We start from the raw sequence: 21718 nt of genomic DNA, 5'->3' as shown, positions 1-21718 counted from the left end.
TAATAGCATTTATTAGTGAAGGCTGAATGGGTTTTTCTTGTACTTACATATTACATCAGAAGTGGAAAAGGACTTTTCTGTGACATTTGTCTCACGCTCCATTTGGTATTTCTTGGAGCTAGACTAGAATCTACACATGTTAAAAATAATCACCTCATTATAGGGCCATTTACTGCTAGTCAAGTTACCTTACTTCCTGTAGAAAAATGGCGTGCTCTACCTGGGTGAAGGTGACTAATGGTGGCAAAATAGGACAGAAGATGGTAAGAAGGAACAGAGCTCTTCCAGCACTGGAGCTCGTTCTTCTCCTAGGAGTTGCTGGCATTATAAAGGGTTTTTTTTTCTTAACTTTAAAAGTTAAAAAGCAGACATTCAAGCATGTCTAATGTGGGTATATAGAACAAGAATGACTGTCAGCTATTGCTTTATTCTCAGAGGGATTTAGTTAATAAAATCGGGCATCTTGTGGTTGCAACTTAATGAGTGACTTTTTCCCTTCAGGCTTAAACTCTTAAACTCCAGTAATGATAAGAATTATTTAGTGAAAAAATGTCAGACTTGCTGAAGGCCAGCAATATTCTGCATAATAATAACATATTAGTTAGATATTCTTACAAATGAAAATGAATGCTAGAAGTTTGTGTTATTTTTCTTAAATTAAGAGATAATATCTGTACATCTTTATAAAGTACATCATAGTAACTCAAATCAGAGTAATACCTGTTTCTAGCTTTTCAAGCATTAATCACTTTTCCATGTTGAGAATTTTGTATTTTTAATCATTTTGAAATATAATGTAGATAGCTTAATTAATGTTTTTCTTACTGTGCTAAAGTAGAAACAGAAGTAATTCCTCCACTCTGATATGTTTGGGCATCTTTCATTGATTTTTTTTTCTGATTTTCCACTCCTTACCCTTTCCAGTCTCTAGTAACCACTATTCCGTTCTGTTCTGTGAATTTGTTGTAATGTTCCCTAAGTCAGTGAGAATATGTAGTATTTGTCTCTCTATATTTAACTTATTTAATTTAACACAATGACCTCTATCTTTATCCATATTGCTCCAAAAGATAACATTTTACTCTTATTTTTATGGCCAGATAATACTTTATTATTTATACTTACCACATTTTCTTTATTTTTTCGCCCAATGAAGAAGATCTGAACTGATTGCATAGCTTAGCTATTGTGACCAGTGTTGCAGTTAAACACAAAAGTGCACATATCCTCTGGGGATTTAGCTTAGTGGCATAAGTGCCTGGCTTGCTCATGCATGGTTGTGAGCTTGACCCCCGATACCGATTTTAAAAAAGTGCACATATCCCTTATGCATACTTATTTCATCTCCTTTAGATGTATAACACACAGTGGACTTTCTGTGTTATATGATAGTTCTATTTTTGTTGTTTTATTTTATTTTTTTGAGGAAAAAAATTAGCTCTTAGACTTCTAGAACTGACTCAAGAGTTCTCACACCAACCATTCTGGGGGAAATGATGCTGTTGCTCAACATTAATAGGTGCCCACCATATGCTAATCCATGGAATGACTCATCTTCACCACCTATCTCTACATAGCCGTCTTCCTCCCATAGCATCAGATCACTGACATACTCCTGTGTAACAGTGCCAGTGAAAGTAGGTTATAAGTTGGCCAGTGATTTTAAACGTACTACCAAAAAGATGAGCTGAATCAATGACAAGCATCCTTTCAGGGCTACAGAAACATGCTTGCTGTTTATCAGGTGATGGAGAAAGCTGAAGCAAAATGCTATGATCTAGAGAAGCCAGCTGAGGCCTGAATGAGAAGAAACCATTAGTAGGTTAAGAAAGTGAATTAATAGACAAAGAGAGGTACACAAAAGCAGTTGAAAGGACAGCAATGCTATTGTGAGGTCTGAGTGAAGTCATTTCTATTTTCCATGGGGTTCAGCTAAATTCAGCTCTTGTCCTTGGACTCCTGAGAGGTCTGTTTGTCTTTCTCCCAGCCAACTGTCTTCTACTCAAGGAACATCAAGTGGGCTTCTTCTCACAAAAAGTTTTTGTCCAATTACAGAAACTCACTTCAAAATGTCAAGGTTGAAGGTAGCTTAAGAATCATTTTTTTTGAATCTGTGGAATTTCAAAATTTGATCTACAAAAATGTTAATTTTCCATAATTTCACCTAATATATTGTCAACAGGGAGTAAGTTCTAAGACTCCTAGTGGATGCCTAAACATGCAAACAGTACTGAATTGCAATATAGTATGTTTCCCCCCTGTATATACTTCTTATGTTAAAGATTTGTATCAATTAAGGGCCATAAAACTCTAGAGAAGAGGGATCATACTTTATTTGCTTCCTCTCTGGCATGAGCTTTTAATTTTCCTAACTCATGTGGAATTATAGAAGAGGATCCTAAATAACAAGCATTAAAAATTTAAAGGGCAGTTATTATGTGGCAATATCACTTCCATCATTTTTTCTTATACTAACATTTGAAGTCAAGTCAGAAAAGTGAAATCACAACACTTCGCAACTGAAGATACAGCAGACAAAACTCATGTCCAATGTCTTCACTGCAATAATTTCCTTGAGCTTAAAGTGTGAATGATAAACAAGAAAATTAAGTCAGAACTTTGGACTAACCACTGTATTTTCTTATACTGATATATTTTTTTCATTTATTGGAAGTCTGTGAGTAGTCTGATTTGTTAACTTACTATGAAATCTATTGAAAGCATTAGTTTGGAATGCATTCTGTAGATAAGATACAGACAACATTTGTGAGGTAGATAAGTATATAATTAGATTTTAATTTTAGAAATGTGGAAAATCACTCCTTAAAATGGAAACAGACATGAAGATTTATTAAGGAATCTAAATTCAGTCAGTGACTATGGAGTTGGAGAAATGAAAACAGGGAAATATATTATGGAAAATTAATAGTGAAGTAATCAAGCTTTCTTGCATGCTGATAGGGTCAAGACTACGAAGCTCCATCATTTCAATTTTCTTATCAGTACCCATGGTGATGAATTCTATCAATGGGTTATAATATATGTAATTATGTGATGATTATGTTAATTAGTTCTATTGTGGTACTCATTTTACAGTGTGTACGTATTCTAAACATCACATTTTATCCTTTTAATATGTATAATATTCATCACTTAGACTTCTATAAAGCTGAAATAAAATTAGCACATAAAAATGAAACAAAACAAAAAAGATATATTCAATAGTATTTCCTTTCAAGAATTTGTGGTTAGATACTATTACTTTTTCTGGGTCCTGTGCTATGAATATAGAAACTTATTTTGTCACGGAGAGAGCCTTCTCAAAATGAATGAATTTTCATATGTAAGATTTAGGCCCTGACATTGTTAGAAAGATTCCAGTAGAGGAAGATGTCAACACTTTTTCTACTGCAATTGCATGTAAAAGTGTCCAAAATAATTCATTAGGATTTAACTTTGTTGTACATACTGTCTTAAAATTTTGATAATAATGTTCTGTTCATAAATAACAACAGAACTGGAAAAGATCAGAGTTATGTGGAATCCGTTTTTAATAGACTTGAAATAAATAACTCATGTCTCATTCTACGCATTGAAGAAACTTTTAGCTATTAAGGTAAACAGTTCAAGAAAATGCAACAAGTTTAAATAAAAAAGTGTGATTCTCAAAGTAGCCTCCATTGTTTGTTCATATTTTTGAAAAATCGGATCTAATAGCAAAATATTTTAATATTGTAAGTCTAAATTCTGATCTGATTCCCAATTCAATGCTCTTTGAGTATACCTTATGTAAAATGCTTGGGACAAGATGTGTTTCAGATTTTGGAATTTTCTAGATTTGGGAATACCGGGACAACATTCTCTAGTTAATCATATTTAATCTGAAATCTGAAATCTAAAATCCAAAGTCATCTGAAATCAATGTACGAAGTGAGTCACAAAAACTATTTACCTAATTTTCTCCAGGCAGAAAATTTTGGTCTTACTGGTGCTTTTCTTTCCTTTTTTACCCATTTCGCCACACATAATAAAACACTAAGATGCTCCCATTTTACATTTCTAGTGGGCTTTTAATTCCTGCTGCCATGTGGAAGACTGGAAAAGTGCCCATTATATTCTGAGGCTCCTCTTATGAAGAGGTAGAACCTATTTTCCCACCTCCTCATCTGGGTTGGCTTTGTGGTACTTTTTAAACAATGGAATGCAACAAAAGTGAAGATTGAGAGATACCAAGACTAAGTCTCAGTAGGTCTTAGACTTGATAATGTGCTTGCTAGACTCACATATCTACCATGAGAAGCAACCTTATTTAAACCTCAAAATAGCATAACTACTTAGAAAGCAAGCTCTTTTATTCCTACTTTAAAAATGAGGACCTGAGAACATGAACAAAGCAACATGGCGGAATTGAAAAACTGGTCATTGGGCAAAGGGTGAATTTTGAAAGAGGTATTTTGACCCCAGAACCTCTGTTCTAAACCAACATATACTTAAACTGTGATACGTGTTCTGATTAATCAAGACCAGGTCAAATCTTTTTTGCTGCTTATGATACAAGTGGTATACATCCATCACTTTGAGTTCATTTAGCAATATTGCAATTTCTTATCTAAAAATGCATTTAAATATTTATTTTTTATGTATTTAATATTTCTGTTTGATAATTCTCATTTGGTCATTTAAATGATCCCTTTTAAAAATCATCTTCATACTATATTTATGAGTACAAATTTGTCATATATATTGATCACATTCATCATAGGAAGTTTGTACCTGTATGTAACATATCTTAATTCATTTCTTTCTGCTCCTCTCTGTCTTTCAGCCCCTCTTCTTCTCTCCATTTATTTTGTTTTCCTTTCATGTTCTTTAGTTTCCCTTTCCCTTTTTCCCCTTCCACTACTCCCTCCTTTGTTTCCCTTCACATTTGAACATTACTTTCTCCTTCATGGTATATGTCATGTATTTTGGTCCTGATTTGATTTGGGCTTTTCACATCAGAGAAACAATGTGGTGTTTCATCAGATGTGATTTCTTTCACTTAAAAGTATGGCCGCAAGTTGCATCCATTTACCTAGATAAGTCTCTGGTTTATGCCAGAGTGCCACTCTATTGTATATAAAAGCCACATTTTCTTTATCCATTTATCTGCTGATGATCATCTGGGCTGTTTACAAGATTTAACTATTACAAATTGGGTTGCTTTAACATGAATGTGCATATGTTTGTGGTTGCTTTAACATGAATGTGTATATATTTTAACTCTTTCAGGAAGATGCCAAGGAGGGGAGTAGGTAGGTCAAATGGAACCTTTAGTTTTCATTTTTAGAGCAATTTACATACTGACTTACATATTGCTTGTACCAATTTACATTAATAGTGGAAAAATGTTTTTTTTTTCCTTACAGCCTTAGCGGTGTTTGTTATTGGTTCATTTCAGGATGATAGTGTTTTTTTTCTTGAGTGAGATGAAATCTCAGTGTTGTTTTAATTGCATTTCTAAAATAATCAATGATTTTGAACATTTTTCATATATTTATTTGCTGCTTGTACTTTTTCATCTAAGAGGTGTCTATTCATTTCACATACTCATTTTTGGATTGAGTCTTTACATTTGGGAGGTCCCACTCTTTTGAGTTCTTTATATATTCTAGATACAAGTCTTTGTCTGAAGCATATTATTTACTGATGACTTGATACTCTATGTGGAAGACCCCCAAAACCCTGCCATTATTAATTTTGGTAATTAATTACCAAAAAGACCATTACCAAAAGACCACTGTAATTAATTACCAAATTTGGCAGCATAGCAGGACATAAAGTCAACACTAAAATCAATAGTGTGCCTGTACACAAATAACAAACCCACCGCGAGAGAAATTAGAGAAGCCACATCTTTCATAACAGCATTAAGAAAAATTAAATACTTAAGAATCAGTCTAACAAAGTGAAAGATTTATACACTGGTAACTACATTATTCTAAAACAGAAGATTGAAGAGGATGGCAGAAAATGGAGGGCTGGGGATATAACTGTCACAGAGCCTGTCTGGAAAACACAAAGTTATCAGTTTGATTCTCATTGTCAAGTTTAAAAAAAAAAAAAAAAAAAAAAAAACAAGAAAGAAAGAAAAAGGAAAAATACTCTTTGCTCTCAGGTAAGCAGAATCAATATAGTCAAAATGCCCATATTTGCAAAACTGTTACATAGATTTAATGCAACCTCGATCAAAATACCAACAGTTTAATTTACAGAACTAGAGAAAGCAATCCTAAAATTCATATGTAACCAGAGGAGACCTAAAACAGCAAAAGCGATTCTGGGTAAAAAAGACAATGCAGGAGGCATCACAATCCCTGATTCTCAATTATACTACAAAGCTGCCATCATAAAAACAACACAATTTTGGCAAAAAAACAGATCTGAGGATCATGGAACAGATGAGAAGATTCAGAAACAACTTGAGGGACTCTCAGAGTCGAATACATTCACTGGAATAAAAATAGCAACTTTAATAATGGTGTTGGAAAAACTATCCATATTCCTCATCATGAATTAAAATTAAAATAGTTCAAAGATTTAAATATTAATATAGAAACACTTAAATCTGCTGGAGGATAAAATAGCTAAAACTCTTGAAGACAGAGTTGTAGTCAAAGACTTTATGAACAAAACCTAATCACACAGGAAATATTACAAAGAATTGACAACTGGGTTCTCATTATATCAAAAAGCATTTGCATATCAAAAGAAACAACCAACAGAGTGGGATTTTTTTTTTTTTTTTTTTACTCAGCTATTCCTTTCTACATTGATTTTAAGTGGTCTGAGGCCAGGACCATGCATGTCTGCTTTGTTCTCTGTGAATATCCAGTGCCTGGAAAGGAACCAGACACCAGAATTTAAGAGAGAGTTATTATTTCCCTCTTAGAATTACTGCCTTAGAAATTCTAATCTCCAAATTCACAAGTTTCCTCTGTTTTTTTTTCTTGTGTTAATAGTGATGTTCATGTGCCACACGCATGCATACATGCATACACACACACACATGCAATAAATTCATTGGCACCATCACATCAAAAAGCAAGAAAAACAACATATAGGCACATAGTTTTGAGAAGTTCTGATAACTTTTTAAAGTGCAGTGGTAATGGAATTTATTTATTAAGCTTTTTTCTTTGTTCTGATTTTGCAAAGGACACTAGAATCATCATGTTTAATTATAGTAGATTTTCTTTGAGCAGCAGGTTTGAGATTACTCTCTTTGCCTTTCTCTTCTGATTTTTAACTATTTTCTTTGTTTTATTAATATATGTTTTTGATCTGTTTATTCTTGTATTGCAGAACCACAGGTGATATGTTTTTAATATATGTTTATTTGACATATATAGTATATAGAATTGGATATGAAATATATTTATCATTTGAGTGATCCTATGCCTTTTGAAGAAAGAATAAATACCTTTCCTTCAAGCTACAGAGGGGATTAACATTATGCACTATACACAGGTTTAGAATCACCTCAGGGCAAGTATTTCCTTTTTTTTTTTTAAATCTTTTTCTTTCTCTCCTATTCATTCTATCATAAAAGACTGACCCTTATTCCCAACCATTCAAGATTATGTCTGTTAATCTGTGGGTTCCACACTGTCCTGCTTCAGTTCCGGGTAGAGAACAGCTGTGGACTTAATAGCGAACCTACTAAAGTATACATTCACAATTGCCAGCTAGGAGTGTGCCTTTGACAATAGTCAGCCTGCGTGCATGTGCCAAGCACAGTGCAGCCTTCAGCATATTAAGAAGTAACCAAATCATCAGGGTTTCATACTTCACTGACACCACGCATGTTATAGAGGCTTCTCAAAAGGTAAAAGCTTTGCTGTTTTCTTTAGCAATAAATACTTAAGAGATTGCCAGCCCATTATAAATGGGATAACCAAATGCATTCTAATGCAAAACTGCTGGTTGCATATCCCCGCTGCTTGACAGAATGCAATTACAGGACCAGTTCTCTTTTTGTGTTCTTTTGTTACTATGTCCTGAGTTATCTGTGATGGATTTTGAGATAATTTTTTTTTTCAGCTTCCCTTAGTAATTCGACATGTACCCTTCTGCGGCAGTAGATGTGTAGTAAAACAGAATTTGGCCACTTTGGGGGAGGCGTCAGCTCCTAAAGAATTCTGGGGTGGAACAGGGATATGAAGTCATGAGTACTCCAAGATGCTCCCCCTCCCCGTATACAAAAGTGGAAAGTCTCCTTAAAAAAGTACTACCCTAGTTGGAATAAAAACATTCAGCACTGCAGAGTTAAAAAGTTTTTCTTAAAATCATTTTGTCTTTCTACAAGTGTTTAAGGGGGATTTTTACTCATCAATTCCATGTGTCTTGTAAAGAGAGCTTCCATCTCTAGACCTCATGTATATGTTTGGAGAGAGTAACACTGTTTTTTGGACAATAGTAATTGATTTATATATTTAATTTTGAATCAGAAAGTAAGGTATGAGAAGTCTATGATCATCACAGGAGGATCAGTTTTGGAATATCTGTGTATGACAGTTTGCAGAGGTCTTGGGAATTCTCAATAAAACAGTAAAATCTTGAAACAAGAGCCAGAAATGCAGCATCTGTTTGTTGAGGTTGCCCTGTTCGGTTACATGTGTGCCTGGCCCTGGGGTTCTGTCACACAGGTGCCCCACATGTAACTCAATTCCTCCTGTCCCAGGAGTAAAACATTTGTACTAAGCTTGGGGACCCTTGAGTCCAGCTCTCTCTTTCTTTTTTTCTTCCAATGGATAATGTCATGGAGAGACATGAGAGGTGAGATGAGCCAGCCTGTCTGCAGGAAGCATTACAGGGTCTCTGTAATCCACTTGCTTGAATCCACTGCTTGAATCCACTGAGAGACACCTACTTGTTCAATCGCAAGGCTGCCACACTTCCAAGGTGAGGGTTACAATGAAAATTTACTTGCCTGTCAAAAACCATGCTGTTACATTGGACTTGTGAGGCAGAAGGCTCACATTCTAATTTCCATTTGTCTACTTCTCAGGTCATTTTCCAGCTTGATTTTAAGCTCAAAAAAAAAAAAAAAAGAGGAATCTGAGCATGGTGGCTCATGACTATAATCCCAGCACGTGGAAGGCTAAGGCAGGAGGATCCTTGGGAGTTCAAAACCAGTCTGGATTACAAAGTTAGCTGATTGGAAATATAAATGGTGGAGCCACTTTGGAAAATGGTCTGACAGTGCTTCTAAAGATAAAATCAACTCAACCTGAAATTTGAGTTTTTTGAAGACAAACAATAGTAATAAGCCTTTTCTAGATTGTCCAAGAAAAAAGTAAACAAAGATAAAAATTATCAAATTCAGAATTTTATAAAAGATAACTATTGATTTTACAAAAATTAAAAGCATTTAGTATACTATGAATAAATTATCAAAACCGATACAAGAGAAATACACATTTTAGGTATTAGTCTTTTGTCCAAAAAGTAGAATAACTTTTGATAGACAGCCTCATTGAGATATAATTTACATTTCAATTTATTCATTTAAGATTATTTTTAGTACATTCACAGAGCTCATACTATCATTAAAATCTAACTTTGGGACACTCACAGTATCTTCAATAAACCCCTGCCCATTAACCAGCACTCCTTCTTTCCTGAACTCACCTACTGGTCTGCTTTCTGTCCCTATAGACTTAACCTGCTGTGAGCAAGCATTTAAAGGAGATCATGCAAAGTGGTGTTTTGTTTTTATGATTGAGTTCTTTGACTTAGCATATTTTTGGAGTTCATTCATGTTATAATATGTATTAGTGCTACAATGCTTTTATTAAATGATATTTTACTGTTTGGAATTAATCAGTTGATGACATTAGGATTGTTTCTACTTTGAGCTATTATAAATAAAATTGCTGTGCTGTTTTTTTGTGTGTGAATTTATGTGCTCATTTTTTGAGTATAAAGACAAACTGTCCCTTTATGTGAAAACTGTATATTTAATCTTTAGAGGCACTGTCAGACCTTTTCCAAAGTGGCTCCACCATTTATATTTCCAATCAGCAGTGTATAAAGGTTCTAATTTCTCTACATAATCATCTATGTTTGCTATTGTCTGACTTTTAAATTACAGTCAAACTAGTAGGTGTTAGGTGAGTATATACTGGAGATAAATATAAATTATATACTTGTTTTCCACATGTTACTAGATTTGGTACAGAAAAGATTCAGATCTATAGTTTTTTTCTTTGTGATGTCTTGTTAAGCTTTTGTTGCTTCATAATATTAGTGTAACAGGAATTTGAAAGCATTCATTCTTACTTATCTTTTGAATGAATTTTGGAAGGATTGATCAATGTCACAAGGATTGATCAATGTCAAATACACATTTTGAAAATACTAACCAAAAGGAGATAAGTAAAATGAATTAGCAATTTAAAAATCATTCAACAAAGAAAATCATAACCCAGATACCTTTATTGGTGAATTGTGTCAAATATGTTTAAAAGACATTGACTAATCATCTAGGACTGTGGGGATTCTTTTGTTAATTGTGTATATGTAATCTTGAAGTCTTGATCATTTTGTTATAAAACCTTCTCATCTGTAATTAGTTTTCTTAAAGTTTATTTTTCATGGTTACTGCCCTTCCCAAAAACCCATAGTGAAAATGTATTGGACTCTATTTCCTGTCACAAAGAGCAAGAACAGATGTTATTTTAAATCAGGTCCACTCAAACTTCAGCGCATGCTGGGAACCACAGGCATCCCATCAAAAGGCAAATTCTCATTCTGGAGGCATGGGTAGAGCCAAGCAAGTCTGACAAGTCATATTCCTCACAATGCAGCAGCAAAGAGCTCAGACAGCAAGACAGTATGTCAGTTGGGCCCCAGCCAGGCTGCCCTTGAAGCTTCAGAAACTGCAAATGCCTATGCCTCAGCCAGGTGCTGTGATTATTTACCTGGAGAGAAGGTGTGCTTTGAGAATTCTATAAATCTCCCAGCAAATGAAATGTGCAGATAAGTTTTGGAACGTTTCATACATAAAAAATTCCAGATCTTGGAGATGCTGAGCCAAAGAAGAGTTCTTTTTATAAAAACGTTGTACAATCATCATAACATGAAAAAATACAGACAAACAAAGAACATTTGCAATCCTAACCTCTGAGGTTAATAACCACTTTTACATAGTATGTCATTCAGATCATATGCATATATATATATATATATATATATATATATATATTCAAATAATTTTATTTCTGCCAAAATAGGATTGTATCCATATGATTTTCTAATCCATCATAACATATTCAAGCAACCTATCCATGTAGGAACACTTGACTTGTTTGACTTGCTGTTTATTTAAATTATTCCATACTTAATTTCCATGTTGTGCTATAGGTTAGAAAATTGTCTTTGGGAGGCTGAAGTAGAAGCAAAAGTTGCACTTAGGCAACTTAGTAGTTTGGTAAGACCCTTATATATAAAAACAAACCAACAAAATTAAAAGGGTTGAGAGGCAGCTCAATGTAAAAGCCCTGCATTCAACATCCAGTACAGCCAAAGAAAAAATTGTTATTTAAACTTTGCTTAAAATTTTTCCCCTGTGATTTACACCATTTGTATTTTTTTAAAGATTCAGTTTCCTATTCATTCATCCTGCCCATATTTTTATTGAGACAGATCAAGATTCATCTGCATAATCTTAAAGCTCAAAGATCACTACAATGCTTTTTTCAGATATTTTTAATATGCAACCAAATTTATTGGTACATTTTTAGATATACATAATGATAAGATTCGTCATAGGAAATCTGTGCCTGTGCATGACGTAGCTTGCTTCTTTTTTTCCCATTCCCCTTCCCTCCCTTTAACTCCTCTTCCTCTGCTTATTTACAAAAGCTTTGTTTCCCGTTCTAGTCTTTTTCCAACTTCTATTCTTTTTTCTTGTCCTTTCCCCTTCCTCCTCCCTTGTCATATTTAAATGTTTACTATTTTCCAATATCTATTATATATTTTTGTTCTTCAAAAACATATGTAAAAGAATAAACATATCACAGTTGTCTTATGTTGTATGTACTAATGAAATATTCTCATTAAGTAAAACCATATTAATACATGTCAGAACCAAGTGTGAAGTTCCCTCTTCCTGTAGGACCTTAGATAAGTTAGCAACTTTGTGTCCTACTTTATATAGATTACATATGTGTTATAATACATATACAGACAAATAGAGATATTATCTCATAAACCTTGTAGAAAATAAACCTATTTCATTTTAGTCTGAAGGTTATGCATAGTAGTACTTCAAAGAAAGATGCCAGGCTCATAGAATATGTTCAGTAAGTGTTAACAATTACTTATATTATAATCACCAGTTATAAAGACTTTCAGAGCCTTATGACACATGCCTTGTTTATTTGGATTAATTTAGCTCATTACTTAAAAGCTGTTGTGTATCTTGAAGTTTTAATTATTCATATCTCTTCAAAACTTCCTGATTATCTCTGCTGCTTAGCAATAATTATGCATTACAAATATTTTCTTGAATTTTATATAAATCAATTTTTAATGAAAGCTATTTAGGTTAATCAATTACTTATTAGGAATTTTATCTTTAGTCAAGTGTGAAGGTTGATACTGTACTAATTGCTTTGAACCATTATAAAATAACAATTGATTTTGACCTATTAGAATGACAGTGTTTTCCAAGTTGAAAAGCCATACCATATTATGGTTCTTTGAGGGCATGTGTTTTGCAATAAGCCTAGGATGTCTTCTCTAGTTCTTGAAACTATTTAAAATTAATCCAAGCCTTCTGTTATTCTTGTGTTTTTTTTTTTTTACAAAAAGAGAGGAAATGACAAGTAGAACAAAATCCTTAGACTCCCTCATCTCACTAAGTACCAGTATCATCTACCTTGATTTTTAATTTTCAATATCTAGGCTTTCTTAGTATTTCCTTCTTCCCTCCCCTATCACTTTCTCTCTCATTGCAAGAATTAAGAGTTATGTCTTAAAACTTCTGTGAATATTTACACTTAAAAAATGTACAGTAAAAGACAAATTACCATTAATCCCTCAAAATACTCCCTTCACCGTGAATGTATATATCCCATCATTCCTGCCATTTCCTAGAGTGGTTCTGGGGTATTCCTCCATGAGTGTCTTCAGTGGCAATGCTGTGCATGGCTTGATGTTCTAAATCCATTTGAGATGTTTACCATTCACAGTAATTCTGACATTGAGAAAGAGATAGAAGTTCCATGCTACCAGATCTCCTTAATAAGGTAGTTGAGGATACATTGTAATGTTTTTATGTTGGGTGTCATTCAATAACAGCATTCACCATGTTTTTCTCTTTTTTCTTCTTTTTATCACTCCTTAAAAGACATATTAAGAGGACTAGAATTGCTTTGGAAAGTAACAACATTCTGGCATAAGTGTATCCAAAGTGAGAGGGAGTGTTTTGAGGGGAAATAATTGTTGTGTGTCATTTACTGCAGCAATATTTTTAGATTTAAACACTGGACATATTTTTTGATTACCATGTACATTATCTAGGGATTTCTACTGATTCCTCTATTGCATAAGTGCAAGCTTTCATCTTGTTTCTTGAGGACTATTGTAATAGCTTACTATCTGGTTTATTTTCTTCTGCTTTATTCCTCTGAACTCCATTCTTTGAGAAGCTCCACAGTCACCTTCCTGAATACAGATTTCACTCTTCAGTTTGAAAAACAGGAACACTGTCCAGGTATCTTAGAATCAAACTCAAGTTCTATGTCGTATCTTCTTTAAACCTAAGGCTGCTCCTCTAGTATCTTCTTTAATTACTTTTCCCTTTACCTCCAAGCTCTAGCCAAGCGAATCTTTGTTTCTTCTGGAATATTATTATTAATTCCACTCTTTAAATGACTTACTTCATGCCTCCACTCAAGCGATCCTTTTAGAGTTGTTTAGAAGTTAGATGACAAAGCTTTCCTCTCCTGTTTTCTCTTGCTGCCAGACTGTTATGTTTGTTTGATAGTTGGTCTAAGAATTTTCCACTTGATGAAAGATACACAATTTTGAAAACAATGACTTTCTGTCTTCATTGTTTTCTGATTGTGGAAAATTAATATGCACAACCATGTCCTTATCAATAATTCTATGATGCTAGAATATAAAGATCCCTCTGAGAATTTCTGGAAACTATATTTTAAGTAAATATTTCTGAAAACTTTAATAAAATAAATTCTATTGTTTAGTTTTGAATTATATGAAGACAGAAAATAAATTCCTGTTCTCAAAAATTTGTATGTGAATTCTTATAAGTTCTTTTGCATAATCTCCTCCCTAATTTCTCTTTCCTAGCTGATGGTTGCTATGCAGAAGTTTTTCTGGTACAAAATTTAAAAAGGATAGTTCTTTACCATAAACAGTTAATTAGTTTAAAATACACCAACTAAAATTAGGAATGAGAATGGAGCACAGACTCACTAGCCCACACTCACTAGCCCTTGCTTTACCTTTCTGGCTCTTTCTCTCAATACTTTAAACACTTTCCTGCTCTTGTCAGGCTCACAGGCCGGCCATGCTTTATTCTCATGTTTCCTTGCAAATAGTGGCCAAATCTTAATAATGCTTTTGGATTTATCCTTTGGTATCTATTCCCATTGATACTTTACAATTTTTCCATAGAAATTTACAGTATTTCCAAAGGTTTCCTTCATAAAATTCTTTGGGAATATAAATTTTTAAGTTTTAAAATATTTTAAAGTTTCACTGTGCTGTAATTTGAGACTTAACAAAAATTTAGAAAAAATAGAACATAGGGGATTCCTCAAATGCCTTATACAACCATAGTACCAAATAAAAAACAGAAAATTAGCATTGGTAAGACACTATTTTCTAGTCTGCATACCTTCATAAAATTTAAAAAAGTATTTCATAGTTGCCTGTCTTTTGGTCTAGTTTCACATGCTTCATGCAGTTGTCCTGCATATTTCCTTTATTCTGGAGGACCTCCTCCTTCCCTCTTCCTTTGTTTTCAGTAAATTTTCTTTTTCAACAGTAGTATTTCTGAAAAACTGTCATGTTAGGTCACATTATGAATCTTCAAGAAGTGGTTAGAACATGGCATCATTCAAATATGTACATTGTTGAGAATTCTGATTGTCTGCCCTGATTTTCCAGCCTCAAGAATACTATGTTTGTGGATTTACTGTTTGGTCAAACCTAATTGAATTGCTTACTATTCCTCTAAATTATCATTTTGATTTCATTGCTTATGCCATTCTTTCTGTGTGGAACGCTTCCCTCTTTATCATCCAGGATAGAACTTTTTAGACAGAAGTGATGCATCACAATTTCTATTGAATGCTAGTTTTCCCTGTGGGCTCTGATGGCATCTAGAAATTATCTTTAGAACTTTCCTTTTCCATCATGAGTTACAGCATTTTGATTGGCTGCATTATCACCTGTAGCAGACAGAAAAATACTGTGGCCAGGACTGTGGCAAATTCAAATTTGACTCATTCGTCTCCATCTTCTCACTCCCAAGCTTGAGAGGTTTGTGAAAGTAGGGACTTGACTGAATTTTGAACTTATGAATGAATGAAATTGTCTCTGCTCATTTAGAAATAATACAAAGTGTGATATAAATTTTTTTCTTCACAGAATTTATATGATTTGATCTTTTCAAGGAACAGCATAGAAGGTTGTGAAATAATTATCATTTTAGCAAGCAACTTTTTCAACTTGCTATTCTAACCTATGGATAAAGATGAAAAATCTGACAGCATTCAAATGACATTAAATTCCCCTAAGTAAACTATCAACAAAATTAAATTTTTACCTCTAATACTTCTTTAAGTATATGGTAGCAATGTTTATTTTGATTAATTGTTAATCAGATTTCAGGTTTGCTGTATTAATGGTTTTTGTGGTAGACATGGTTTCTAATTAAGCTTTGCATTTCTCTGATGAAACTGGACTTGTCTACCAAATGTCGTAACTCAATTTTACAACGAATAATCAATGTTGAGGGGATTATTTAAAAATTGTAGGGCAGTAATAATTTATGAAGACCTCCACACATATCTAGTGTAGTCTAAACATTGAGGCTTAGGAGAATGAATTCCATTGTTTGGCAGTATCATGAAATTTATAGTTGGAGACAACCACAAATGTGATAATCAATTAACGTACAGGAGAAAATCATATATATACATATATATGAGAACATTATTGATTTAAAAGGAATTTGATCTTTAAATGTTCAAACATACATTAAAAACAATGTTAATATTTGATTCACACAGGACCAAATGCCTCTATAAGAGCTAGGATTTGCAGGTGTTTCCAGAAGATGGATATGTGATGATATATAGAAAAATGCACAGTAAATTGCCGAAACCTGATTTAGGGTTTTGGCAACCAGAATTATAGTTCTGCAAATTTTGTTAGGGTGATTGTGGGTTAGTAGGAGAAACAGGAAGTGCCCTTCCTGAGCCGGTGGAAGGGGACTGGGATGAGATATAAGATGCACTCTTCCTGTGAGTCAACCTTTGTGTGGTCAGGAAGATGAAAAGAACCAACCTTCACCCCCACCCACATAAGCAACCAGCTGATTTAGAGGAAGACAGAATGAGTTGATAGCAACTGAGGTACAAAAACAACTTAATGCTTATTGTTTGATTGACTTTGCAGGTCTAAAGCTGGTAGTCTGAGCATCTAGCTACAGGATAGCAATATGCAGTATAGCAACTATGGGGATTTTCTTTTGTCTTATTTTTGAAATCCAGCATTGTTCTCACTGTTTTGTTTAGCTGCTGTTTTATTGTTTTGTTTTATTCAACATTTTGTTTTGATTGGCTTTATTCTGTTCTTTTTTGTTTAATTTATTATATCTGATGGTATGGGCAGCAATTTTGAAGCTAACAAGAGACATCATGGCAGCAATGGTTGACTTCCTATTCTGTTTTGAAGTCCTGTATCACTTTTACTGTTTTGTTTTGATTGTCTTTATTCTGTTTTGTTTTATTTTGTTTGTTCTTTTGAATTAAAAAAAGAAAAATTTGCTAAATATTGCACATGTATCTATAGCAGAGAGCAGAGAATTTAAAAATCTTTTTTACATTCTATAAGTGAGGGCCCAAGTTAGCACTCAAAAATCATCTCCCTAGAAGCAAGAACTTGTGTGATGGTACCCAGTACTGGATCCTGAAGACTACTTAGATGAATGGCCAGGATGAGACATGATGAGCATGTGAACCAAGGAGGAGGGACTCCTGCCCCCTGCAGGAGAGTTCTTTAGAACTTTTTGCTAGACTGCATTTTGCTCCTCATACATACTGACAAAAACCTTTGGATTCCACAATGACCTTGAAGTTGGTGTAGCTGACAATTTTTAGGAGCCCTGTCATAAGAATTACATCAGAGTCAAAAGAACTCATTTTCACCTGTGCAATCTCCCTCTCCAGTTTCTAAGCAAGGAGCACATATATACATTTGCTCTGTAGAGACAGGGGTGTAGGCAGAAGGTCATGCTTCTTCAAAGCAAATACAATGGTAGGGTGCTCCACCTATGACAGTCCTGTTGGGAGGGAAACCCCAACTATCACTGAAACTGTGAGTTTTTTCTAATCCACTGAGCTCATATATGGTTCCACTTGTATACTTATACCTGGAATTTCTGTAACCAAATGCTGGTCTTAAATGCAAGAGAATTGTTCAATTTGTCAGCAGAGTCATATTCACAAGTAATCATTTCAATATACTTTTTTCTTATTTGGAGGAGCTCTGCCGCCCTGATAACTCTGAAGGACCTTTTCCCAGCCCCTAATATCTCTGACAGTGCTTCTTCTAGGCTTTTATAAATGTTTCTATCCCTACAGTAGTGAAAGGGATAACCTTTATGGGGCAGAGTCATAAGGACCTTGCTTCACCTCAATGCTCTCCATCTGTTTTTTTTTTTATTATTATTGCCTATACCACTCCCAGCAGTCTGTTATATCCTGAAGCATCAACTCTATTTTACAGTAAAAAGTCAAACATTTCAGCGTATATTAGGCAATGACTACAGGGCACAGGCATACTTTATATGTCATCAGATTTAGGAGGTCACGATTCTAATAGTGAACAAAAAACAAAAAGTAAATAAACAGAAAAAAACCCACTGGAAAATAGAAGGAGACCCCATGAGAGCAATTACAGTCAAAATCAGTTACTCAAGTCAATCTTTGTCTGAAAATATTAAGTGAAAAGTTATAGAAAGAAGCAATTCCTAAGTTTTAAATTCTGCATAGTTCTGAGTATTGGTGAAATCTGGCACTGTCCTATTCCAGTCTGCTTTGGGATGGCTCATTCCTCTGACAGTATATCCATATAGCATATACACCCACCTGTTAGTCTTGGTTATTGGCATGACTATCATAATACAGAAGTAGTGTATTCAAATAACCCTGATTTTATCTGACAAAGGCACCAAAGCGAATGAGTAATGACATTGACAATTTTGGTATGCCAAAATAAGAAGCTGAAAGTACTTAGAGAAAGAAAATAAATCTGTGGCCAGTTGTTGTTGATTTCTAACTGTGCCTCATTTATAAGTTAAACTTTATCATTGATATATATGTTCAGAGAAAAAAAAGCATAGTATATTGTGGGATTCAGTATTACCTGTAGTTTCAGACATCCTCTGGGAGGCTTGGAATGTATTACCTACAGATCAGAGAGACTCACTATAATTTTATAATTGTGAAACATATTTAGGATATATTTTATTTTAATATAAAAAGATCAAATACTGAAATTTTTGTCTTGTAGATGTATAACACCAGAAAAATAAGACAACAATGACTAATCCTTTTACTTCCTGAAGGCTGAATAGTAGTAGAGTCAGAAGTATGTATGCACCCTGGCAGCTTTGAATGTTCACTAGAATGTGTCAAGAAATTCATTTATAAGTGATATGTACTTTTAGGTGGCAACATATACAGTATATTTGGATTTCCCATAGGGCATGCTTTTATGTGATAGTCCAGCTCCTTATCAAATACTTTCACCTTGCTATTCATTTGAGTTGGAATTACTCTAAGGAAATGACTTTTCTTATTCCATGGCATTCTGCTAAATTGTAAAGATTTGGATTCTAAGTCATTATTCCACATAATGGTTTAGCAATTTAAAGTGAATATTTTTTAAAGCAGGATGAATACCTGCATACAAAAAACCTTCTAAAAATATCTTCAATATTGAAAAATACACTGACTTTTATAATCTGATATTTTTTTAACTTTTAAAAAAAATTAACTTAATTGGTACATTTTAGATATACATAATGATAACATTCATCATAGGGAATTTGTTCTGTACATAATACATTTTGACTAGTCTTTTCCCCCAATCTCCTCTCCTCTCTTCAACCCGCTTCTTAGTTACAAAAGCTTTGTTTCTATTTTTTCTACTTTTTTTTCTTTTCCCCTTTTTTCCTTTCCTATTTCCCTTCTCTTGTTCACTTTCCATTTAAACATTTTCTTTCTATTTCCTTATATCTATTATTTATTTTGGTCTCTATTTACTCTTTTGATTTCTCACACCATAGAAATAATGCAGAATCATAAAATGAACTGAAATATTTTCATAAAATTGACAGACACATTTTTAAAGAAAATTTAAACATGTATATCTTACCACAGTTTCATATGTTAACATCTAGATTAACGTAAGAACAAAGAATAAGGGAAAGACTGATAAATCTTTGTGGATAAACAAAAGTATGTTATACTGATGCATATAAATTGGATTTCCTATTGCATATATGAAAGTCTATTCCTTGACATTTAGGTACAGTCCTTTCTTTGAAATCAGGGTAATATTTACCTTTTTAAAAATAGATACTGAATTTAAAAAATTTTTTCTTATGCTAACCTTCAAACTTTTCAAAAATGTAATTCAAATGTGCTCTAAAATGTCATTTTAAAACTTCAGAGATGCAAGGTAAACTAAAAATTAAAATATTGAACAAATAAAGGTAAGACCACTATATCAATAACCTTAAATAAGCCCTGCATTCTATTATTCTTATCTTTCTGTAGCTCTTTACATGTGGACCTTGAGTTTGGTCATCTGACTTACTATAGCCAGTGGGACCCTAATGACAATGACTAGAGTAAGAGTTTGAAAACTCTGAAAACACTGAAACTTCTCTTGGAATCCACAGACCAAGTCTTTTGCAGGATGATTAAGCCATATGGAGGAGAATAGGAACCAAGAGCCAGCAGCAAACAAGTGAGGGAGGCCTGCCTGGGTGTTTCAGTCCTGGTAGAGCCTGGTTAAAAGGCTCACATGAGTAACCCTACTAACTTACTAACATCTGAGTTGTGAAGTTTCACAGATACAATCAGATCTCGCATTACTTGTGGATACAAACAAATCATTGAAGTAGCTCACATGTCTGCCAGACATTGTCACAGTTGTGCTGCTGTATACTTACTGTGCAGTTCATAGCAGTACAGTGCTCAATCAAAAGCAAAAGGAAAAGGAGTGGTATATTTGTGTCAGATGTGTATAAAACCTCCATTGTCAGACTTACAAATGAATATGATTTACAAAATGTTCTCCCAGACTGGTACTTGTTCATAGTCAGGGACTTACTGTAATTAATTTTGAAGTAATTTGCCACATGATGGATAACATAAAGTTACAGATAATGTACATAGTAAATGATAGCAAGGCTTTTTCACAATTCTTTCTGTAAATAATTCTGAATTGCATTCTTTACCTACATAACCAATTTATATTTCCAATTTGTTTGTTATTGAGCCAACATCTCTTATTTTAACTAACTAGCTGGGGAGGAAGAACAAGTTAGGTGAAAAGTGTGGTTGATAATGACTGCACTGTTATCTTCACTACAAGTAAATGGAAAGTCCTTAGTAGGTCTTAAAGTAATAGCACTTCTTATGATACTATGAATTGCAAATGTAATATCCTACACAACTGTGATCAAACTGTGAGTAGAGGCCCCCACCATCCCGTTGTCTGCCATGGGACCCAAGATCAGCAGCAGTGCATAAGGTAGGCTCCCCCAATCCTGCCCCTTCTGTGTCCCCACCATCCTGCTGTCCTCCACGGGACCCAGGACCTCCAGCAGGACATAGGACTTTCAGTAGCATGCAGTGCCAGGCCAAGCCAGCCTCTTCCATACTCCTGCTTTCCTGTCACTGCCTTCTGGGACCCCTCATCTTCTGGACCTAGTATTACTGTTGATCTTCAGCTCCCACTGCTCCCCCTAGCACAATGGACTGTAAGTAGATTAACTGTACTGTGTCCGTGTGAGACTCAGTAACCCCTCATCCAAACAGAAGACCTCAGCAGGCTTCCATTAGTGTGGTGAGTATGCCCCTAAAATAAGAATACAGTTTATCACCTTTAGTGGGTAAACATGAGCAATAACCAAGCCTCCTCCAGAAGTAGAACCTTGGCAAGCTTGACACGAGTGTGGGAGAGTCCTTCCTCCACATAGAGAACATCAGGTAGGTTGAGGATGGTGCCAACAAGGCCTCCCCCAATCTGGAGAAAATCAGAAGGGCTTATGAGGCTCCCAGTGACACAATAGGGTCCTAGCTGAGACAAACACTATAAACAGGGAGATCTGGTGACCTGGAACTACCTGAAGTTATAGTAACAGCAGGAACTAAGGGTTGATTTACAATAATACTCTTAA

At 34.2% G+C, this 21718-nt stretch overlaps 1 protein-coding gene across 6 annotated transcripts in view; it reads right to left on the bottom strand.

Annotated features, from left to right (window-relative positions):
• The window catches only part of Nkain3 (sodium/potassium transporting ATPase interacting 3), a 614497-nt gene that overhangs the window by 118612 nt on the left and 474167 nt on the right, over positions 1 to 21718 (bottom strand). The window contains exon 6 of one of the 6 annotated variants that reach the window (XM_063257371.1): positions 21422 to 21564. The exons of the other annotated variants lie outside the window; for them this stretch is intronic. Within the exon in view, the coding sequence (XP_063113441.1) occupies positions 21424 to 21564 (141 nt within the window). The 3' untranslated portion in view covers positions 21422 to 21423. The remainder of the gene's footprint in view (positions 1 to 21421; positions 21565 to 21718) is intronic. 6 annotated transcript variants of the gene reach the window in all.

The sequence above is a fragment of the Cavia porcellus genome, unplaced genomic scaffold, assembly GCF_034190915.1.
Source record: "Cavia porcellus strain 051 isolate PalLab524CR breed Dunkin Hartley unplaced genomic scaffold, mCavPor4.1 scaffold_10, whole genome shotgun sequence".
NCBI lineage: Eukaryota > Metazoa > Chordata > Mammalia > Rodentia > Caviidae > Cavia > Cavia porcellus.
The sequence above is the reverse complement of the archived record's forward strand: the minus strand, read 5'-3'. Positions and strand labels throughout refer to the sequence as shown.